We start from the raw sequence: 22,232 nt of genomic DNA, 5'->3' as shown, positions 1-22,232 counted from the left end.
TCACTGCAGAACAAGTGCAACAAAATAATTCACTGCAGAACAAGTGCAACAAAATAAGATGTAGAAATAATCACTGCAGTAATAAAGTGTCACTGGGAAAACTCAGGTAAAATAATGAAATAAAATTATGAAGAAAAAAACTGATTGAACACTTTAACTCTTAATTGTAAATTAGACAAAACAATTTACTCAAGCAGAGTAAAGAAAACACTTTACGTTAAAAGTAATTGAAATTGCATCAAGAGTGAATTTGTTCAAAGAAATATAAAAATATGAATAAAATAAAACAAAGGAACAAAACGGGTAAATTAACACTTACAGTGGCGGGGCACACAACATTATTAGTATATTCTTACAACAAAATCTTGCTGTGACTGATACGACAAAAATTTGCTGGCAAAAATAATGGTACACAGTCTGCGAAAAAATTAGAGGAATGAGACACTGCTGGCATACGAAAAAAGACACACATAGAAATAAATGGATAATTTGGTATACTGGGGTGAATATCACTGCATGAAATACAATGACAATTACTGGAGAATACAACGCTGAAAGAATACAATAAAAAATAATGAATCACTTCACACAGAGTGACTGACTGGTACACTACACAATAATACTTACTACAGACGAGTAGCATAAAAAAAAACACAGATAAAAAAAATATAAGATAAGTGAAAACACTGAAAAATATTGTAAAAATTAACGAGTCAAAGAAAAACTGAAAACACAAGGTTTAGAGTACACAAGCAATTTACTATAAATGTCTCACACACGCAAATGTCTTTAAATGCAAGAAAAATGTCTCTAAATTATCACTGAAGTCTGTAGTAGTCGGGTGATTACTGGTGATGAGGGTAGGTTGTAGGTTGTCCTGCGTGGTGACGACTGACGCCTCCTACACTCACTGTTGTCGGAAGAAAAGCGCTCTCGGTGGACTCCCATAATTGGGTTTTATCGTTGGCGCTCACCTACAATCTCTTGACCAATTATGTGAGCCAAAACAGTAGTAGGACCCGGTACAAGGGTACAACAACCACAGGTAGATGAGGTGGGTGGCTGGTGGTGGTGGTTGATGGTGGGTGGGTGAGAGTATGGTGGGTGAGAGAGACTCGCTGACGTGCGACGCCGTCCACTCTACCCACGAAGGTGGCTTGATAAGCCACTATGCCACAGGAATGGTGAAAACCACTCTTAGCATCCAACAGGGAGCACAAAGCGATATAGACAATACTTCAGAGGAACTTGGCTTACTTCTTACTGCGTGGCTTACTTCTCTCTCTCAGCTGGGTTAGAAGCTGGGTTGGCTGACTGGCTTACCCCACGAGAATGGCTGACTGGAAGACGTGTAACGATGCACAAAGCACGGAGGAGCAGGTGGATGACAGGAGACAGGCTGGATGATAGGCTGACTGGCGTTCACTTCCACAGTCTGGCTTACTGACTGGCTTAATTGCAAAATCCGGGTCAACCCCTCGGAGATTGAAGCAATTAGCACACGAACTAAGCCAGGAAGCTTGAAACGGCTGCAACAGGCTTGCAGGCTGAAGGTTGTGAGCGAGGGTAAGCGGCTGGCTGGAGGTTCACCTTTGACCCTGCCGGCTACTCACAAACAGACTTCTAACGTCTTGAATTACTCGTAAAAACTAAATCCACGCTCCACACCGGTGCCACCATTTATCATGTGGGAGTTCGACACGTGGATTAGGTAAAGAAATACTCACGTAGGCTGGTAGTACGTATAATTACAGATAATGTGTGTAGCGCCCTTACAGCCGTACCTATCTCTCTGCTCTCTTAACACTGACAGACTGGCCGCCCAGTACCCATATGTGAGAGGGTCTTTGAATACTGCCAGGTCAGCACATGAGTTCAGACAGTGACTCAGGCAGAGACGGTTGGTCGTGAGTCAACTGGCAGAGTGGTTACTGGTAACTGGTTACTACTACTGAGATCTCTCCCTGCCAGCGATGCCTTTCCCTGCCAGCGATGCCTCTTCGAACCAGCGATGCCTCTTCGAGCCAGCGATGCCTCTTCCAGCCAGCGATGCCTCCCTGCTAGCGATGTCTCTTCCAGACAGCGATGGCTGGGAGACGTGAGTGTGGACCATGTATCCGACCTGAATCACTTATATTTAATATATATAAGCTAACATTCATTATTTAAAAAAAGAACTAATATATTATTTTCTCAATGTAACTGATTCATTATAAATCTATAATAAGAGTAGTAACTATAGCATGATTGACAGTAACAACAATAATTATAATTCATGTACTAAGAAATGCATATTAATAGTAATAATATATCTACTAAGAAATGCAGCAGTGTGTTTCAGACTTACAGAAGTGTGTTCCTGAAAACGATGTCTCCTCCAGCCAGTGATGCCTCTCCCTGCCAGCGATGCTGCTCCCGGCCAGTGATGCCTCCCGGCCAACGATGCCGCTTCCGGCCAGCGATTCCTGTTCCTGTCTGTGGTGTGTGTTTTCCTGTCTCATTTCTATCTTCAGCGCTAGTATTAACAATGGAGCCTTCACCAGTTATTTCTGGTAATTTATCTTCACTATTTCTGTGGGCATCCCCTTGTTTACTATCACCCGTGGTATTGCTAGTTAGAAACATTGGTTTTTTCATGTCCTTGTCTACACCTGTTTCCCCACTACAGCTCCCGTCTCCCTCCAGGCCACTAACATTCATTTCTGCGTTCTTAGTTAGTCTACCAGGACATCTGCATCAGGGACGACAGCCCCATCCTGCCCAGACTTTTTATATTCCCGTCTGTTGTAGAAGGCTTTCAGGTTTTCTATGAAGGCCTTTTGGTGTCATATTTTAATACCAATGTGATTTTATTCCACAGTTGGATCTCTTCGGGCATACCCAAAAACACACTTGATTTAATTAATACCTCTTGTGCAGATATCCAAGAATTATCTACAAGGTGCGTGCGCCCAATTTCCACAGAGTTGCATGTAATCCATGCAGAAGCCCGTTTGGTTGGTTGGTTGCGGACTACACAGGTTTTCATGATGTGATTTTTATTTGTTTTACTGTATATTCTACTAATAATAGCCTCCTTAGAGTGTATATCTGTGTATTTGTATTGTATCTATTTGTATTTGTTCGTGTATTGTTTGGACATGTTTACCCTCTAGTGGTCACTGTTTGGGTGTTCGATAAAGGCGCCTTAAACCTCGTCACTTATGAATCCGGTTTCAGACGAATCCGTTTGATTCCGGTCGATGGTTCATTTATTTCCTAGACGAATCCGGTCCGTGGGACACTTAATTTGAATGTATCCGGTCGGTGATTTTTTTGACTACTGTAAATAACACCTAACCACTTAAACGTGTTAAAATTAAACCATACTTTGCTAAAATTACTGGTATTTGAAATTCATGACAATATACAAGCTATATTGTGATTGTGGAAAATTGCATTTATCTGAATGTATCATTATATACATAACAGTAAATGAACATAGATAATTATTATTTATCAGTTAGACAAGTAGGAATTTGGGACACCTAGGTCGCAAAAAATGTCCTCCTTCGATACCTACCACTGTCATATCCACAAGTTGCTCTGGACCTATTAATTAAATGAAATATACATCACCAGGAATGCTGGTAAATATATAAATTTGTGGACTGTATATTAAAATAAAAAAAAGTATTATAGTATATACACACATTTATATAACAGAAGAATATATCTTAATCATAACACTCACCAATTTGACTGGAGATTAAGTTGTATCATACTCAGAAAACCTGTCTATACATTATTATTATAATCAAGGGAGAAGCGCTAAACCCGGAGGATTATACAGCGCCTGGGGGGGGGATGTGGAAGGCATTCAGGCTTAATTCGGGGAACTGGAGCACAGATCAAATTCCCTAAATCAAGAGCCCCTCACCAACATCAAGGAACCTTCCTTGAGGGGTGTCTATACATGAAAATAACAACTGGCCAGAGTTATGACATAACAGACTCATCTGAGGTTCCTGGAGCTGTCTTGTCCAGTCGCCTGATATCTCAAGTTATGCAGGACTGCACATCCAACAATTTCGCCTCCTATTTGAGAGGTGTCAGCCCAATTTTAACCTCTAGAGCACGAAAAATTCTTTCCATTACACTAACGTTTACTTGGCTCATTCAAACCAAAATGGCGACTCCCGTCTGCGCAGGCGCAGGTCCAGTTTCCCATTTTCGATAATCTTTTAAAAATACAATATAGAGCATCTATTTACCTATAAACTACCGTATTTCCGGAAAATATACAGTATTTTCCAGTGATGTTTTTATGACTTAATTCATGTGTGTATAAACTTGTAATGCTATTTTCAACAGATTATCTTGCAAAACATTCATTACCACTTACCTGTTTAGCTTTCGTCCAGTCCCTGAGGGACTGGAGGGTGCATAACAAAGCTATTGAACTAACATTGACATTTCTTCCAGCCAGGGATGCTACCATCAGCCGAGGATGTCTGTGTTCCTGCCACCGATGTCTGTTCCTGTTACGTGCGCCTGCTTCTTTGTTCTTAGTTTGTCATATTTTCACACAGGATGGTTTAATCTAAATGGTTAATAACTAAAACCAAATTTTTAAAGGGGTGGACCGGTAAGCCAGCGGAAGGCCTCTGTCAAATGACCAAAAGCTCCAATGGCGGGTCATCTGATTAAAACCCGCGTCAGGAAACACTTGTACTGTTTCCTGACGAACCTTACCTAACCAGGATGGTTTTCCTGTTATACTTTACCTAACACGATGGTTTCCTTAATACTCCATCCTACAGATAATGACGTCTGCCAGGGTTTAGAGCTTCCCCCTTGAGTATAATTGTAATAATGCCAGATGAGGCTGGCAGACTTTATGGTCCACATAACCTACCTAGGTCACCTATAATATATGCTTTAATACCAAATATATTGATCATGTATTAACATTTAATGTTAGTATAATCATTATACGTATTGATGAAATCTGTGTAAGTGGTTGGTCATTGATAGTTTGTAAAAGTAGTAATTGTAGCAATACTAGTACTAACATTAACAACACTAACAACCATAATAACAAACAAAAATAACCAGAGTGCAAATGCCTCATCCAACCAACGATGCCTTTTTTTTGCCAACGATGCCTTTTTTTTGCCAACGATGCCTTTTTTTGCCAACGATGCCTTGTTTTTTTTTTTGCCAACGATGCCTTTTTTTTTGCCAACGATTCCTTTTTTGCCAACGATGCCTTGTTTTTTTGCCAACGATGCCTTTTTTTTGCCAACGATGCCTTTTTTGCCAACGATGCCTTGTTTTTTTTGCCAACGATGCCTTGTTTTTTTTTTGCCAACGATGCCCTGTTTAGCAGAATTCATTCATTCATTCATTCATTCATTCATTCATTAGAGGTTTGCCGGTACTTCCGGCCCGGGTCTTCTCCATGTGGTGACCCGGCTGTGGTCCCCGGTTGGGGGTGTCGTTCATCTTCTTTCTTCTGTCGTCTTTCTTGGGCCCTCCGGCTGGAGGGTAACCTCTTCTTCTCTCTTGCGGCGACTCCCCGGACGGGAGTGTCATCTCGCTTCTCATCTTCATCAGCAGGCGTCACTTGGTCTTCATCAGCAGGCGTCACTTGGTCTTCATCAGCAGGCGTCACTTGGTCTTCATCAGCAGGCGTCCACTTGGGCTTCATTGGCAGGCATCGCCAGGGTTAAGGGTCTTCGGGCACTTGTCGCCCCGTCAAGTTGTTGGTAGTGTGGCATGGGTTCTAGACGAGTTCAGACTTTTACCTAGAAAACAGGTACAGGCTCCTTCGGATTTTTTTTTTTTTAAGTGGTGGGGGAGGGGAGGTAGGGGAGTGAAAGAAGGAAGAGTAGGAGAGTTAATAGATGGAGAGGTCGTGGCGACTCTTCGTTGTATGTGGCGTCGTCATCGAGGCGGTGAGTGGGCAGCCAGGATGGGGATGAGAGTTCCCAGGTCACGGACGGCCAGGTACACCAGCCGGGCTGCGGTGTCTTCTCGGTCCTGGGTGGCTAACCTCTGAGTTAAAAATCCGAAGAAATCTTACTCTATTGTTATTGAAGTCTGTCAGCCTGAGCTGAGAGAAAATGTTATTAACATAATTCGGTTGTAAAATTGCATTTTTATCATAATGTTGGTTGATGTGATGAATTTTGCATTCAACACTGAATCAGTGTCTCAATTAATGATACTGTGTTCCAGCCAATGGTGCTGCAGCCTAGTGTTCCAGCCAGTGGTGCTGCAGCCTAGTGTTCCAGCCAGTGGTGCTGCAGCCTAATGTTCCAGCCAGTGGTGCTGCAGCCTAGTGTTCCAGCCAGTGGTGCTGCAGCCTAGTGTTCCAGCCAGTGGTGCTGCAGCCTAATGTTCCAGCCAGTGGTGCTGCAGCCTAGTGTTCCAGCCAGTGGTGCTGCAGCCTAGTGTTCCAGCCAGTGGTGCTGCAGCCTAGTGTTCCAGCCAGTGGTGCTGCGGCCTAGTGTTCCAGCCAGTGGTGCTGCAGCCTAGTGTTCCAGCCAGTGGTGCTGCGGCCTAGTGTTCCAGCCAGTGGTGCTGCGGCCTAGTGTTCCAGCCAGTGGTGCTGCGGCCTAGTGCTCCAGCCAGTGGTGCTGCGGCCTAGTGCTCCAGCCAGTGGTGCTGCGGCCTAGTGTTCCAGCCAGTGGTGCTGCGGCCTAGTGTTCCAGCCAGTGGTGCTGCGGCCTAGTGTTCCAGCCAGTGGTGCTGCGGCCTAGTGTTCCAGCCAGTGGTGCTGCGGCCTAGTGTTCCAGCCAGTGGTGCTGCGGCCTAGTGTTCCAGCCAGTGGTGCTGCGGCCTAGTGTTCCAGCCAGTGGTGCTGCGGCCTAGTGTTCCACCCAGTGGTGCTGCGGCCTAGTGTTCCAGCCAGTGGTGCTGCAGCCTAGTGTTCCAGCCAGTGGTGCTGCGGCCTAGTGTTCCAGCCAGTGGTGCTGCGGCCTAGTGTTCCAGCCAGTGGTGCTGTGGCCTAGTGTTCAAGCCAGTGGTGCTGTGGCCTAGTGTTCCAGTCAGTGGTGCTGCGGCCTAGTGTTCCAGCCAGTGGTGCTGCGGCCTAGTGTTCCAGCCAGTGGTGCTGCGGCCTAGTGTTCCAGCCAGTGGTGCTGCGGCCTAGTGTTCCAGCCAGTGGTGCTGTGGCCTAGTGTTCCAGCCAGTGGTGCTGCGGCCTAGTGTTCCAGCCAGTGGTGCTGCGGCCTAGTGCTCCAGCCAGTGGTGCTGCGGCCTAGTGTTCCAGCCAGTGGTGCTGCGGCCTAGTGTTCCAGCCAGTGGTGCTGCGGCCTAGTGTTCCAGCCAGTGGTGCTGCGGCCTAGTGTTCCAGCCAGTGGTGCTGTGGCTGGTGCTGCGGCCTAGTGTTCCAGCCAGTGGTGCTGCGGCCTAGTGTTCCAGCCAGTGGTGCTGCGGCCTAGTGTTCCAGCCAGTGGTGCTGCGGCCTAGTGTTCCAGCCAGTGGTGCTGCGGCCTAGTGTTCCAGCCAGTGGTGCTGCAGCCTAGTGTTCCAGCCAGTGGTGCTGTGGCCTAGTGTTCCAGTCAGTGGTGCTGCGGCCTAGTGTTCCAGCCAGTGGTGCTGCGGCCTAGTGTTCCAGCCAGTGGTGCTGCGGCCTAGTGTTCCAGCCAGTGGTGCTGCAGCCTAGTGTTCCAGCCAGTGGTGCTGCGGCCTAGTGTTCCAGCCAGTGGTGCTGCGGCCTAGTGTTCCAGCCAGTGGTGCTGCGGCCTAGTGTTCCAGCCAGTGGTGCTGCGGCCTAGTGTTCCAGCCAGTGATGCTGCAGCTTAGTGTTCCAGCCAGTGATGCTGCAGCCTGGAACCAACAAGTCATCCATCAGTACCCAGAAGACTGAATAAACTTTGGCTATGTTACCTGTTTATCGTTCACCCAAACTCAAAACTTCAATGAAAACATCAGTGTTTAATGCTGTCACAGTTAATAAATGAGCTATAATACAGTATAGAGTACAAAATTTACATTAAATATTGATGCTTTGATAAAAGTAATGTTGCCCATCAAGGGAGGGGTGCCTTGATGCCTGGGAAGGGCTCTTGATTCAAGGAAATTAATAAATTTTCCTCTTGAATTGAACCTAATTCTCCCATACCCCAGCCTCTTTATGACCCGTGGGGGTTTAGAGCTACCTAATATTACTGTTTTAAGTGATTATTTTGAGGACACAAGTAACCTATCCGTTCGGAAGGACGAGTCCAAGTATGTAAATAATGATAATATAAACAAAAGCACACTGGTGGGGATTTCAACTTAAGGCACCTAAAATGGAGGAATATAGCAAATAATATTGTTGCAGTAATAACACCAGGAGGCAGCTCTGATGAAAACTCACACTCACACGAGCTTTTAAATCTCTGCACAAAATTCAATTTAAACCAGCAAATAATAGAGCCTACTAGACTGGAGAATACACTAGACCTCATATTCACTAACAATGATGATCTGATAAGAAATGTCACCATATCAAAAACAATATACTCAGATCACAACATAATTGAGGTTCAGACATGTATGCGAGGAGCCCCAGACCGACAAAATGAGACTAGTCACGAGGGAGCATTCACCAAATTCAACTTCAATAACAAAAACATAAAGTGGGACCAAGTAAACCAAGTCCTAACCGATATAAGCTGGGAAGATATACTAAGCAACACAGACCCAAACTTATGTCTAGAACAGATTAACTCGGTGGCACTCGATGTATGCACAAGGCTTATTCCTCTAAGAAAAAGGAGGAGTAGATGTAAAATAGAAAGAGACAGGCGCTCCCTTTACAGGCGACGGAAAAGAATAACAGAGCGGCTAAAAGAGGTCAATATATCTGAAATGCGCAGGGAGACACTGGTCAGAGAAATAGCAAGCATCGAACTTAAGCTAAAAGAATCCTTTAGGAGTCAGGAATCGCGGGAAGAACTAAAAGCTATAAATGAAATCGAAAGAAACCCAAAGTATTTCTTCTCCTATGCCAAATCAAAATCGAGAACAATGCCCAGTATTGGGCCCCTACTTAAACAAGATGGGTCCTACACAGATGACAGCAAGGAAATGAGTGAGCTACTCAAGTCCCAATATGACTCAGTTTTTAGCAAGCCGCTAACCAGACTGAGAGTCGAAGATCAAAATGAATTTTTTATGAGAGAGCCACAAAATTTGATTAACACAAGCCTATCCGATGTTATCCTGACGCCAAATGACTTCGAACAGGCGATAAATGACATGCCCATGCACTCTGCCCCAGGGCCAGACTCATGGAACTCTGTGTTCATCAAGAACTGCAAGAAGCCCCTATCACGGGCCTTTTCCATCCTATGGAGAGGGAGCATGGACACGGGGGTCGTCCCTCAGTTACTAAAAACAACAGACATAGCCCCACTCCACAAAGGGGGCAGTAAAGCAACAGCAAAGAACTACAGACCAATAGCACTAACATCCCATATCATAAAAATCTTTGAAAGGGTCCTAAGAAGCAAGATCACCACCCATCTAGAAACCCATCAGTTACACAACCCAGGGCAACATGGGTTTAGAACAGGTCGCTCCTGTCTGTCTCAGCTACTGGATCACTACGACAAGGTCCTAAATGCACTAGAAGACAAAAAGAATGCAGATGTAATATATACAGACTTTGCAAAAGCCTTCGACAAGTGTGACCATGGCGTAATAGCGCACAAAATGCGCGCTAAAGGAATAACAGGAAAAGTCGGTCGATGGATCTATAATTTCCTCACTAACAGAACACAGAGAGTAGTCGTCAACAGAGTAAAGTCCGAGGCAGCTACGGTGAAAAGCTCTGTTCCACAAGGCACAGTACTAGCTCCCATCTTGTTCCTCATCCTCATATCCGACATAGACAAGGATGTCAGCCACAGCACCGTGTCTTCCTTTGCAGATGACACCCGAATCTGCATGACAGTGTCTTCCATTGCAGACACTGCAAGGCTCCAGGCGGACATCAACCAAATCTTTCAGTGGGCTGCAGAAAACAATATGAAGTTCAACGATGAGAAATTTCAATTACTCAGATATGGTAAACATGAGGAAATTAAATCTTCATCAGAGTACAAAACAAATTCTGGCCACGAAATAGAGCGAAACACCAACGTCAAAGACCTGGGAGTGATTATGTCGGAGGTTCTCACCTTCAAGGACCATAACATTGTATCAATCGCATCTGCTAGAAAAATGACAGGATGGATAATGAGAACCTTCAAAACTAGGGAGGCCAAGCCCATGATGACACTCTTCAGGTCACTTGTTCTATCTAGGCTGGAATATTGCTGCACTCTAACAGCACCTTTCAAGGCAGGTGAAATTGCCGACCTAGAAAATGTACAGAGAACTTTCACGGCGCGCATAACGGAGATAAAACACCTCAATTACTGGGAGCGCTTGAGGTTTCTAAACCTGTATTCCCTGGAACGCAGGAGGGAGAGATACATGATTATATACACCTGGAAAATCCTAGAGGGACTAGTACCGAACTTGCACACGAAAATCACTCACTACGAAAGCAAAAGACTTGGCAGACGATGCACCATCCCCCCAATGAAAAGCAGGGGTGTCACTAGCACGTTAAGAGACCATACAATAAGTGTCAGGGGCCCGAGACTGTTCAACTGCCTCCCAGCACACATAAGGGGGATTACCAACAGACCCCTGGCAGTCTTCAAGCTGGCACTGGACAAGCACCTAAAGTCAGTTCCTGATCAGCCGGGCTGTGGCTCGTACGTTGGTTTGCGAAATAACACTGGTCAACCAAAATGCTTCCCAGACCAGAGTAGCAATTTCCAACTAATTTTAGGTCACTGATAATGAATATCATGGTTAAAATTGTTAGCTGTACTTTTCAGTATACACCTACGTGTTATAATAGGTTCTAACAGGCTTGTGGAAGTGTTTTTCTTACCACACTCTCACTGGCCTACAATATAATTCTCATTTCCCCCAGGTGCTGTGACCCCTGGGGGTTTAGCGCTTCCCCATGGATGATAATGCACAGCATTTTAGGCTGTTTTAATCGAGGATTAAAACAAATAGTAATAAAAAAATCTACATGGATGAGTTGTTTTAGCTTACGGGTTGGCATTTTTAACCCCGGAGGGTTAGCCACCCAGGGGAGGGTGAGCCACCCATGATAACCCGGGGGAGGGCTAGCCACCCATGATAACCCGGGGGAGGGTTAGCCACCCATGATAACCCGAGGGAGGGTTAGCCACCCATGATAACCCCGGGAAAGGTTAGCCACCCATGATAACCCGGGGGAGGGTTAGCCACCCATGATAACCCGGGGAGGGTTAGCCACCCATGATAACCCGGGGGAGGGTTAGCCACCCATGATAACCCGGGGGAGGGTTAGCCACCCAGGATAACCCGGGGGAGGGTTAGCCACCCATGATAACCCGGGGGAGGGTTAGCCACCCATGATAACCCGGGGGAGGGTTAGCCACCCAGGACAACCCGGGGGAGGGTTAGCCACCCAGGATAACCCGGGGGAGGGTTAGCCACCCAGGATAACCCGGGGGAGGGTTAGCCACCCAGGATAACCCGGGGAGGGTTAGCCACCCAGGATAACCCAGGGGAGGGTTAGCCACCCAGGATAACCCAGGGGAGGGTTAGCCACCCATGATAATCCGGGGGAGGGTTAGCCATCCAGGATAACCCAGGGGAGGGTTAGCCACCCATGATAACCCGGGGAGGGTTAGCCACCCAGGATAACCCGGGGGAGGGTTAGCCACCCAGGATAACCCGGGGGAGGGTTAGCCACCCATGATAACCCGGGGGAGGGTTAGCCACCCATGATAACCCCGGGAAGGGTTAGCCACCCATGATAACCCTGGGAAGGGTTAGCCACCCATGATAAACCGGGGGAGGGTTAGCCACCCAGGATAACCCGGGGGAGGGTTAGCCACCCATGATAACCCGGGAAAGGGTTAGCCACCTACATAACCCAGGGGAGGGTTAGCCACCCATGATAACCCGGGAGAGGGTTAGCCACCCAGGATAACCAGGGGTAGGGTTGGCCATCCATGATAACCCAGGGGAGGGTTAGCCACCCAGGTTAACCCGGGGGAGGGTTAGCCACCCATGATAACCCAGGGGAGGGTTAGCCACCCATGGTAACCCGGGGAAGGGTTAGCCACCCAGGATACCCGGGGAGGCTTAACCACCCAGGATAACCCAAGAAAATCAGTGTCTTACTTCCACTTTGGTCCTTTAATCACCCCCTCCCCCAGGATGCGACAAGAAAATGTTTAAAAATATATATGAACTATATAAGTTGCAGCCAGATTTTCCTAGACCATAGTTGACATCATTGATATACAACTATATAGAAAGTCCCTTGTTATGTAGAGCATTTCCCGCAAATTAAGTCAATTTTGCCCCCAGGATGCGACCCACATCAGTCGACTAACATCCTACTGATAAGTGTAGAACTCTTGCCCTAAGAAATTAAAGTTACCCTTCCCTTCCTTGGATCAAACATGATTACATCCAATTACCAAAAGTGCTGCTTCTCACACAGTCATTACTTAGCTATTTCAGTCACTATAACTTCCTTGGGTTATGGTTTATTTATTTATTTATTTATTTATAATTTGAGCACACATACAGAGGTACAAAAAAATACAGATAAGAGCAGCATGCCAAAGCCACTTATACTATGCATAGCATTACGGGCTGGCTTAAAATTAACTTAAGATTAACTAAGCAATGATGAAATCAGTGAAAAACATTAATGTAAACAGATTACTATAAAGCACAAGTGAGTATTACAAAGACAGGTCATATGGTTGCATGCATTGTTGTAAATTCAGTAGAATGGTTAGGTAATATTTGTCAGGAAACAGGACTAGTGTTTCCTGACGCCAGTCTTAGTTATATGAGCCGCCGTTGGAGCTTTTGGTCATCTGACCGAAGCCTTCCGCTAGCTTATTGGTCCACCCGTTTAAAAATTATGGTCATAGTTATAATCCCTTTTCTTGGGTTATCCTGAGTAATTTACACATATGCTGCTATGTATGATCATTAATTTAAGTGCATTTGTATACCTGTCAGTAAATAAACTAATTATAGTAACCACTTCAAGGGAGGTGCCTTGATGCCAGTGAGGGACTCTTGATCCAAGGAACCGGAACTTCCCACCTCCAGGACGGGTATCCTAGAATCCCTTCACAAAATATTACCTGCCTTTTCATGATTACACCATCATGCAATAATAAAAAATACAATACTTCATCGCTAATTTTTAAATATTTTCATCCTTTGCTTTTGGTGACTGAAGAATGAACATTTACGAAATAACGGTAATAAGTCAGTGTCTGAATTTGTTTGGGTTATCTTAGGTAATTTACACTATGTAGGATAACTGAACCTATATGTGCCTGTACCTATGTAAACCTACTTGCTATATAAAGGTTGAAGAGGATAGTGGAGCTGGTTTGATCTACCTGCCTTTCTATCTGGACGTTCCACATGCCTTTCTATCTGGACGTTCCACATGCCTTTCTGTCTGGATGTTCCACATGCCTTTCTGTCTGGATGTTCCACATGCCTTTCTGTCTGGATGTTCCACATGCCTTTCTGTCTGGATGTTCCACATGCCTTTCTGTCTGGATGTTCCACATGCCTTTCTGTCTGGATGTTCCACATGCCTTTCTGTCTGGATGTTCCACATGCCTTTCTGTCTGGATGTTCCACATGCCTTTCTGTCTGGATGTTCCACATGCCTTTCTATCTGGACGTTCCACATGCCTTTCTATCTGGACGTTCCACATGCCTTTCTATCTGGACGTTCCACATGCCTTTCTATCTGGATGTTCCACATGCCTTTCTATCTGGATGTTCCACATGCCTTTCTATCTGGACGTTCCACATGCCTTTCTATCTGGACGTTCCACATGCCTTTCTATCTGGATGTTCCACATGCCTTTCTGTCTGGATGTTCCACATGCCTTTCTGTCTGGATGTTCCACATGCCTTTCTGTCTGGATGTTCCACATGCCTTTCTGTCTGGATGTTCCACATGCCTTTCTATCTGGATGTTCCACATGCCTTTCTATCTGGATGTTCCACATGCCTTTCTGTCTGGATGTTCCACATGCCTTTCTGTCTGGATGTTCCACATGCCTTTCTGTCTGGATGTTCCACATGCCTTTCTGTCTGGATGTTCCACATGCCTTTCTGTCTGGATGTTCCACATGCCTTTCTGTCTGGATGTTCCACATGCCTTTCTGTCTGGATGTTCCACATGCCTTTCTGTCTGGATGTTCCACATGCCTTTCTGTCTGGATGTTCCACATGCCTTTCTATCTGGACGTTCCACATGCCTTTCTATCCGGACGTTCCACATGCCTTTCTATCTGGACGTTCCACATGCCTTTCTATCTGGATGTTCCACATGCCTTTCTATCTGGATGTTCCACATGCCTTTCTATCTGGACGTTCCACATGCCTTTCTATCTGGACGTTCCACATGCCTTTCTATCTGGATGTTCCACATGCCTTTCTGTCTGGATGTTCCACATGCCTTTCTGTCTGGATGTTCCACATGCCTTTCTGTCTGGATGTTCCACATGCCTTTCTGTCTGGATGTTCCACATGCCTTTCTGTCTGGATGTTCCACATGCCTTTCTATCTGGATGTTCCACATGCCTTTCTGTCTGGATGTTCCACATGCCTTTCTGTCTGGATGTTCCACATGCCTTTCTGTCTGGATGTTCCACATGCCTTTCTGTCTGGATGTTCCACATGCCTTTCTGTCTGGATGTTCCACATGCCTTTCTGTCTGGATGTTCCACATGCCTTTCTATCTGGATGTTCCACATGCCTTTCTGTCTGGATGTTCCACATGCCTTTCTATCTGGACGTTCCACATGCCTTTCTATCCGGACGTTCCACATGCCTTTCTATCCGGACGTTCCACATGCCTTTCTATCTGGACTTTCCACATGCCTTTCTATTAGGACGTTCCACATGCCTTTCTATCTGGATGTTCCACATGCCTTTCTATCTGGACGTTCCACATGCCTTTCTGTCTGGACGTTCCACATGCCTTTCTATCTGGACGTTCCACATGCCTTTCTATCTGGACGTTCCACATGCCTTTCTATCTGGACTTTCCACATGCCTTTCTATTAGGACGTTCCACATGCCTTTCTGTCTGGATGTTCCACATGCCTTTCTATCTGGACGTTCCACATGCCTTTCTGTCTGGACGTTCCACATGCCTTTCAATCTGGACGTTCCACATGCCTTTCTATCTGGACGTTCCACATGCCTTTCTATCTGGACGTTCCACATGCCTTTCTATCTGGATGTTCCACATGCCTTTCTATCCGGACGTTCCACATGCCTTTCTATCTGGATGTTCCACATGCCTTTCTATCCGGACGTTCCACATGCCTTTCTATCTGGATGTTCCACATGCCTTTCTATCTGGACGTTCAACATGCCTTTCTATCTGGACGTTCCACATGCCTTTCTATCTGGACGTTCCACATGCCTTTCTATCTGGACGTTCCACATGCCTTTCTATCTGGACGTTCCACATGCCTTTCTATCTGGACGTTCCACATGCCTTTCTATCTGGACGTTCCACATGCCTTTCTATCTGGATGTTCCACATGCCTTTCTATCTGGACGTTCCACATGCCTTTCTATCTGGACGTTCCACATGCCTTTCTATCTGGACGTTCCACATGCCTTTCCATCTGGACGTTCCACATGCCTTTCCATCTGAACGTTCCACATGCCTTTCCATCTGGACGTTCCACATGCCTTTCTATCTGGACGTTCCACATGCCTTTCTATCTGGACGTTCCACATGCCTTTCTATCTGGACGTTCCACATGCCTTTCTATCTGGATGTTCCACATGCCTTTCTATCTGGACGTTCCACATGCCTTTCTATCTGGACGTTCCACATGCCTTTCTATCTGGACGTTCCACATGCCTTTCTATCTGGATGTTCCACATGCCTTTCTATCTGGACGTTCCACATGCCTTTCTATCTGGACGTTCCACATGCCTTTCTATCTGGACGTTCCACATGCCTTTCTATCTGGACGTTCCACATGCCTTTCTATCTGGACGTTCCACATGCCTTTCTATCTGGATGTTCCACATGCCTTTCTATCCGGACGTTCCACATGCCTTTCTATCTGGATGTTCCACATGCCTTTCTATCTGGACGTTCCACATGCCTTTCTATCTGGATGTTCCACATGCCTTTCTATCTGGACGTTCCACATGCCTTTCTATCTGGACGTTCCACATGCCTTTCTATCTGGACGTTCCACATGCCTTTCTATCTGGACGTTGCACATGCCTTTCTATCTGGACGTTCCACATGCCTTTCTATCTGGATGTTCCACATGCCTTTCTATCTGGACGTTCCACATGCCTTTCTATCTGGACGTTCCACATGCCTTTCTATCTGGACGTTCCACATGCCTTTCTATCTGGACGTTCCACAAGCCTTTCTATCTGGACGTTCCACATGCCTTTCTATCTGGACGTTCCACATGCCTTTCTATCTGGACGTTCCACATGCCTTTCTATCTGGATGTTCCACATGCCTTTCTATCTGGACGTTCCACACGCCTTTCTATCTGGACGTTCCACATGCCTTTCTATCTGGACGTTCCACATGCCTTTCTATCTGGACGTTCCACATGCCTTTCTATCTGGACGTTCCACATGCCTTTCTATCTGGACGTTCCACATGCCTTTCTATCTGGACGTTCCACATGCCTTTCTATCTGTATGTTCCACATGCCTTTCTATCTGGACGTTCCACATGCCTTTCTATCTGGACGTTCCACATGCCTTTCTATCTGGACGTTCCACATGCCTTTCTATCTGGACGTTCCACATGCCTTTCTATCTGGACGTTCCACATGCCTTTCTATCTGGATGTTCCACATGCCTTTCTGTCTAGACGTTCCACATGCCTTTCTGTCTGGATGTTCCACATGCCTTTCCATCTGGACGTTCCACATGCCTTTCTGTCTGGATGTTCCACATGCCTTTCTATCTGGACGTTCCACATGCCTTTCTGTCTGGATGTTCCACATGCCTTTCTGTCTGGATGTTCCACATGCCTTTCTGTCTGGATGTTCCACATGCCTTTCTGTCTGGATGTTCCACATGCCTTTCTATCTGTCTGGTCTGGATGTTCCACATGCCTTTCTATCTGGATGTTCCACATGCCTTTCTGTCTGAATGTTCCACATGCCTTTCTGTCTGGATGTTCCACATGCCTTTCTATCTGGATGTTCCACATGCCTTTCTGTCTGGATGTTCCACATGCCTTTCTATCTGGATGTTCCACATGCCTTTCTGTCTGGATGTTCCACATGCCTTTCTGTCTGGATGTTCCACATGCCTTTCTGTCTGGATGTTCCACATGCCTTTCTGGATGTTCCACATGCCTTTCTGTCTGGATGTTCCACATGCCTTTCTATCTGGATGTTCCACATGCCTTTCTGTCTGGATGTTCCACATGCCTTTCTATCTGGATGTTCCACATGCCTTTCTGTCTGGATGTTCCACATGCCTTTCTGTCTGGATGTTCCACATGCCTTTCTGTCTGGATGTTCCACATGCCTTTCTGTCTGGATGTTCCACATGCCTTTCTGTCTGGATGTTCCACATGCCTTTCTGTCTGGATGTTCCACATGCCTTTCTATCTGGATGTTCCACATGCCTTTCTGTCTGGATGTTCCACATGCCTTTCTATCTGGATGTTCCACATGCCTTTCTGTCTGGATGTTCCACATGCCTTTCTATCTGGATGTTCCACATGCCTTTCTATCTGGACGTTCCACATGCCTTTCTGTCTGGATGTTCCACATGCCTTTCTGTCTGGATGTTCCACATGCCTTTCTATCTGGATGTTCCACATGCCTTTCTGTCTGGATGTTCCACATGCCTTTTTATCTGGATGTTCCACATGCCTTTCTGTCTGGATGTTCCACATGCCTTTCTATCTGGATGTTCCACATGCCTTTCTGTCTGGATGTTCCACATGCCTTTCTGTCTGGATGTTCCACATGCCTTTCTATCTGGATGTTCCACATGCCTTTCTATCTGGACGTTCCACATGCCTTTCTATCTGGACGTTCCACATGCCTTTCTATCTGGACTTTCCACATGCCTTTCTATTAGGACGTTCCACATGCCTTTCCATCTGGACGTTCCACATGCCTTTCCATCTGGACGTTCCACATGCCTTTCTATCTGGACGTTCCACATGCCTTTCTATCTGGACGTTCCACATGCCTTTCCATCTGGACGTTCCACATGCCTTTCCATCTGGACGTTCCACATGCCTTTCCATCTGGACGTTCCACATGCCTTTCTATCTGGACGTTCCACATGCCTTTCTATCTGGACGTTCCACATGCCTTTCCATCTGGACGTTCCACATGCCTTTCCATCTGGACGTTCCACATGCCTTTCCATCTGTACGTTCCACATGCCTTTTCATCTGGACGTTCCACATGCCTTTCCATCTGGATGTTCCACATGCCTTTCCATCTGAACGTTCCACATGCCTTTCCATCTGAACGTTCCACATGCCTTTCCATCTGGACGTTCCACATGCCTTTCCATCTGGACGTTCCACATGCCTTTCCATCTGGACGTTCCACATGCCTTTCCATCTGGACGTTCCACATGCCTTTCCATCTGAACGTTCCACATGCCTTTCCATCTGGACGTTCCACATGCTTTTCCATCTGGACGTTCCACATGCCTTTCCATCTGGACGTTCCACATGCCTTTCCATCTGGACGTTCCACATGCCTTTCCATCTGGACGTTCCACATGCCTTTCCATCTGGACGTTCCACATGCCTCTCCATCTGGACGTTCCACATGCCTTTCCATCTGGACGTTCCACATGCCTTTCTCACTAAGACTGATCATTTCTAGCTTTTGATTTAAAGTTAGAGGCTTGTGACTCTCTCCTTTCACAAGCATTAATAATAATATCTTTATTTACTACAAGTACAAGGTATACAGTCCTAGCTGACAACAATGACATACTACTATATAGAAACTCCCTTGTTATGCTCTGCATTTCGGGCAAATTAGGTCAGTGTCCCAGGATGCGACCCACACCAGTCGACTAACACCCAGGTACCGATTTTACTGATGGGGAACACAGACAACAGGTGGAAAGAAACACGTCCAATGTTTCTACTCTGGCTGGGAATCGAACCCAGGCCCTCGCCGTGTGAAGCGAGAGCGTTAACCACCAGGCCACCAGAGCCATTGTACTGTAATTAATAATTACAGTATTAAGAATAATGCAAGTAAAAAGCTTGAAAATTGCACAGTTTTAAGAGTAAGAATGATAGGACACACACAGAACAAGGAAATGAATCCGGTGAGAGTCGGGGTCAGGAGCTAGGGCTCAACCAGAGCAACCACATACAGGTAAGTATATAGAGACTTATGTATTGAGAAGTTCACCTGTATTGACAGGTATTAATTATCAGTATCGTAATTAAGAGACAATAAACATCAGTATCGTAATTAAGAGGCAGTAAACAATTCAGTGTCATAATTAAGAGACAATCAATATACCAGTAACCACACCTGACTGTAATTCACCTTTGTATAAATACTGTATCAAGCTGAAATAAAATACCTTTATCTTTAACTAATAAAGAATATGAAATTTAAAATCATAATGTGAATACATAACAACGTTCCAATAATAAACCCATCTATTTATTACACAATGTTTATATCAAGTACATAGTTCCAATAGAAGAAGAAACCTGTAATAGAACCAGAGAGGGAAATATACAATGTAACTGATGTTAATTAAGGGAGAATAGAAGAAAGAATATAATGCAGACATTATTCAGGTGTTGTAACTGGGCGTGGACGCCCTGACTCCCTTGTTCTTCTCTCTTATGTGACCTTGTAGGACGGTTTACACCTCTTGTGACTAATTCCCTGTAATTACCTCCCCTTTGAGCTTGCACTCAGGTTAATTAGCCTCGCTGGAGAGGCTATATCATGTGGCAATTATAAAGTGCGGGTTGAGGTGTGCACACACAGGTGTTGTGGGTTGAGTACTGACACAGGTGTAATGGCGTGTGTGTGGTGTCAGGTGTGTGTGGTGGTTGTGGTGTGTGTGGCCTGGGGTCACTCTCAGGACCTGGGCAGGTCACCAGATGACCCTAGAGGACTCAGATATGGCACGGATATCAGCTGGAAGGGAGTCCTGAGGAACAGGTTGAGGATGCAGAACCGCTATAATCATCCGTAAGTCTGGCCCCTAGTGGGATTTATCCGAAGATTTGTTGGGATTTTTTTTTTTACTCGGATGAGGGAGGGTTAGCCAGTCAGGATAACCCAAGAAAGTCTGTGTCATCGGGGACTAGTTTTATTCCCATTGGGGTCCTTCAGTTTTGTCCCCCAGGACACCTCAAGGGTGGTTCCTTGATGCTGGTGAGGGGGCTCTTGATCTAGGGAACCGGATCTGTGTTCCAGTTCCCCGAATTAAGCCTCAATACCTTCGATCCCCCCCCTCTGCAGGCACTGTATAATCCTACAGGTTTAGCGCTTCCCCATGATTATGATAATAATAATAATCTAATTCCCTGAATTAAGCCTGAATGTCTTACATTCCCTTCCCCCCAGACACTTTATAATCCCTATGGGTTTAGTGCTCCCTATGTCCCCCAGGATGCGACCCATAAGTCGACTAATACCTAGATACCTACTTACTTCTAAGTGAACGGGGACAGCAGGTATAAGGAAACATGCTCAACATTTTCAACCATGCCAGGGATTGAGCCCTGAACACTTCAGTGTGTGAGGCAAGAGCATTGCCAACCAAGCCACAGGTTAAAACTTCATAATTTATTTTCTTCAGGGTGGTGACTTGATCCAAGAACTTAGGGCTATCCTCCTTTTTCTTGGATCAAATCTGATTGCCTCCTACTCCTTACATTATTAGGTTATTCTAGGTTAAATCTCCATAATTTACTTTGTTTCCATAACATACTGCTGGCCGCATGCAAAGCAATGCATGAAACACAGGCTGAGTGGTCAGGTAATGACTTACGTATTCTGGGAGGCAGTTGAATGATCTTGAGCCCCTCACACTTACTTTGTTGTCTCTTAGCGTACTTGTGTCGCCCAGCTTTTCATTGGGGGGGATGTTGCATCTCCTGTTATGTCTTTAACTTTTATTGCCTTTAGCATTCTATGGAGAGGGAGGATGGACACAGGGGTCATCCCACACTTACTAAAAACAACAGACATAGCACCACTCTCCAAAGGTGGCAGTAAAGCAATTGCAAAGAACTACAGACCGATAGCACTAACATCCCCTATAAAAATCTTTGAAAGGGTTCTGAGAAGCAAGATCGCCAACTACCTAAATACCCAACAATTACACAACCCAGAGCAACACGGATTTAGAGCAGGTCGCTCCTGCCTGTCCCAACTACTGGACCACTATTACAAGGTCCTGGATGCTGTAGAGGATAAACAAAATACAGATGTAGTATACACAGACTTGGCAGAAGCTTTAACAAGTGTGACCATGGTGTAATAACGCACAAAATGCGTGATGAAGGAATAACAGGAAAAGTTGGTAGATGGATCTATAACGTCCTGACAAACAACACAATGAGTAATAGTAAACAGAGTCAAGTCAGAGGCAGCTACAGTGAAAAGCTCTGTTCCACAGGGCACAGTACTAGTTCTCATTCTATTCCTCATCCTCATATCTGACATATACAGAGATGTAAGCCATAGCTCTGTGTCTTCCTTTGCGGATGACACCCGGATTGCCATGACAGTGACCTCTGTTGAAGACACTGCGAGACTCCAAGTAGACATCAACCAAATCTTTAAATGGGCCATTCAGAACAATATGAAGTTCAATGAAGAGAAATTTCAGTTGCTCAGATATGGAGAACTTGCGGAAAATAAAACTGTATCAGAGTATATGACAAATTCTAACCATACAATAGAGCGAAAGAGTAATGTGAAGGATCTGGGAGTGGTAATGTCAGAGGATTTCACCTTCAAAGACTACAACAATGTATCTACCATATCTGCTAGGAAAATAATAGGATGGATAATGAGAACCTTCAGAATTGGGGACGCTAAGCCCGTGATGATTCTCTTCAAATCGCTTGTTTTCTCTAGGTTGAATAATGCTGTACACTAACTTTTCCC

General features: G+C 45.6%; 2 protein-coding genes across 3 annotated transcripts in view; one reads left to right on the top strand and one right to left on the bottom strand.

Moving 5' to 3' along the window:
- LOC128687056 (synaptonemal complex protein 1) overlaps positions 1 to 22,232 on the bottom strand; it is a 361,887-nt gene that overhangs the window by 191,466 nt on the left and 148,189 nt on the right. The window lies entirely within an intron of this gene.
- The window catches only part of LOC128687057 (CD109 antigen), a gene marked incomplete at its 3' end in the record, with an annotated part of 71,414 nt that continues 69,071 nt past the window's right edge, over positions 19,890 to 22,232 (top strand). The window contains 1 exon segment of the mRNA XM_070082600.1: positions 19,890 to 20,303. Within this exon segment, the coding sequence (XP_069938701.1) occupies positions 20,128 to 20,303 (176 nt within the window).

Source organism: Cherax quadricarinatus, chromosome 7 (genome assembly GCF_038502225.1).
Source record: "Cherax quadricarinatus isolate ZL_2023a chromosome 7, ASM3850222v1, whole genome shotgun sequence".
NCBI lineage: Eukaryota > Metazoa > Arthropoda > Malacostraca > Decapoda > Parastacidae > Cherax > Cherax quadricarinatus.
Note: the sequence above shows the minus strand (reverse complement) of the source record. Positions and strands in the feature narration are given on the sequence as shown.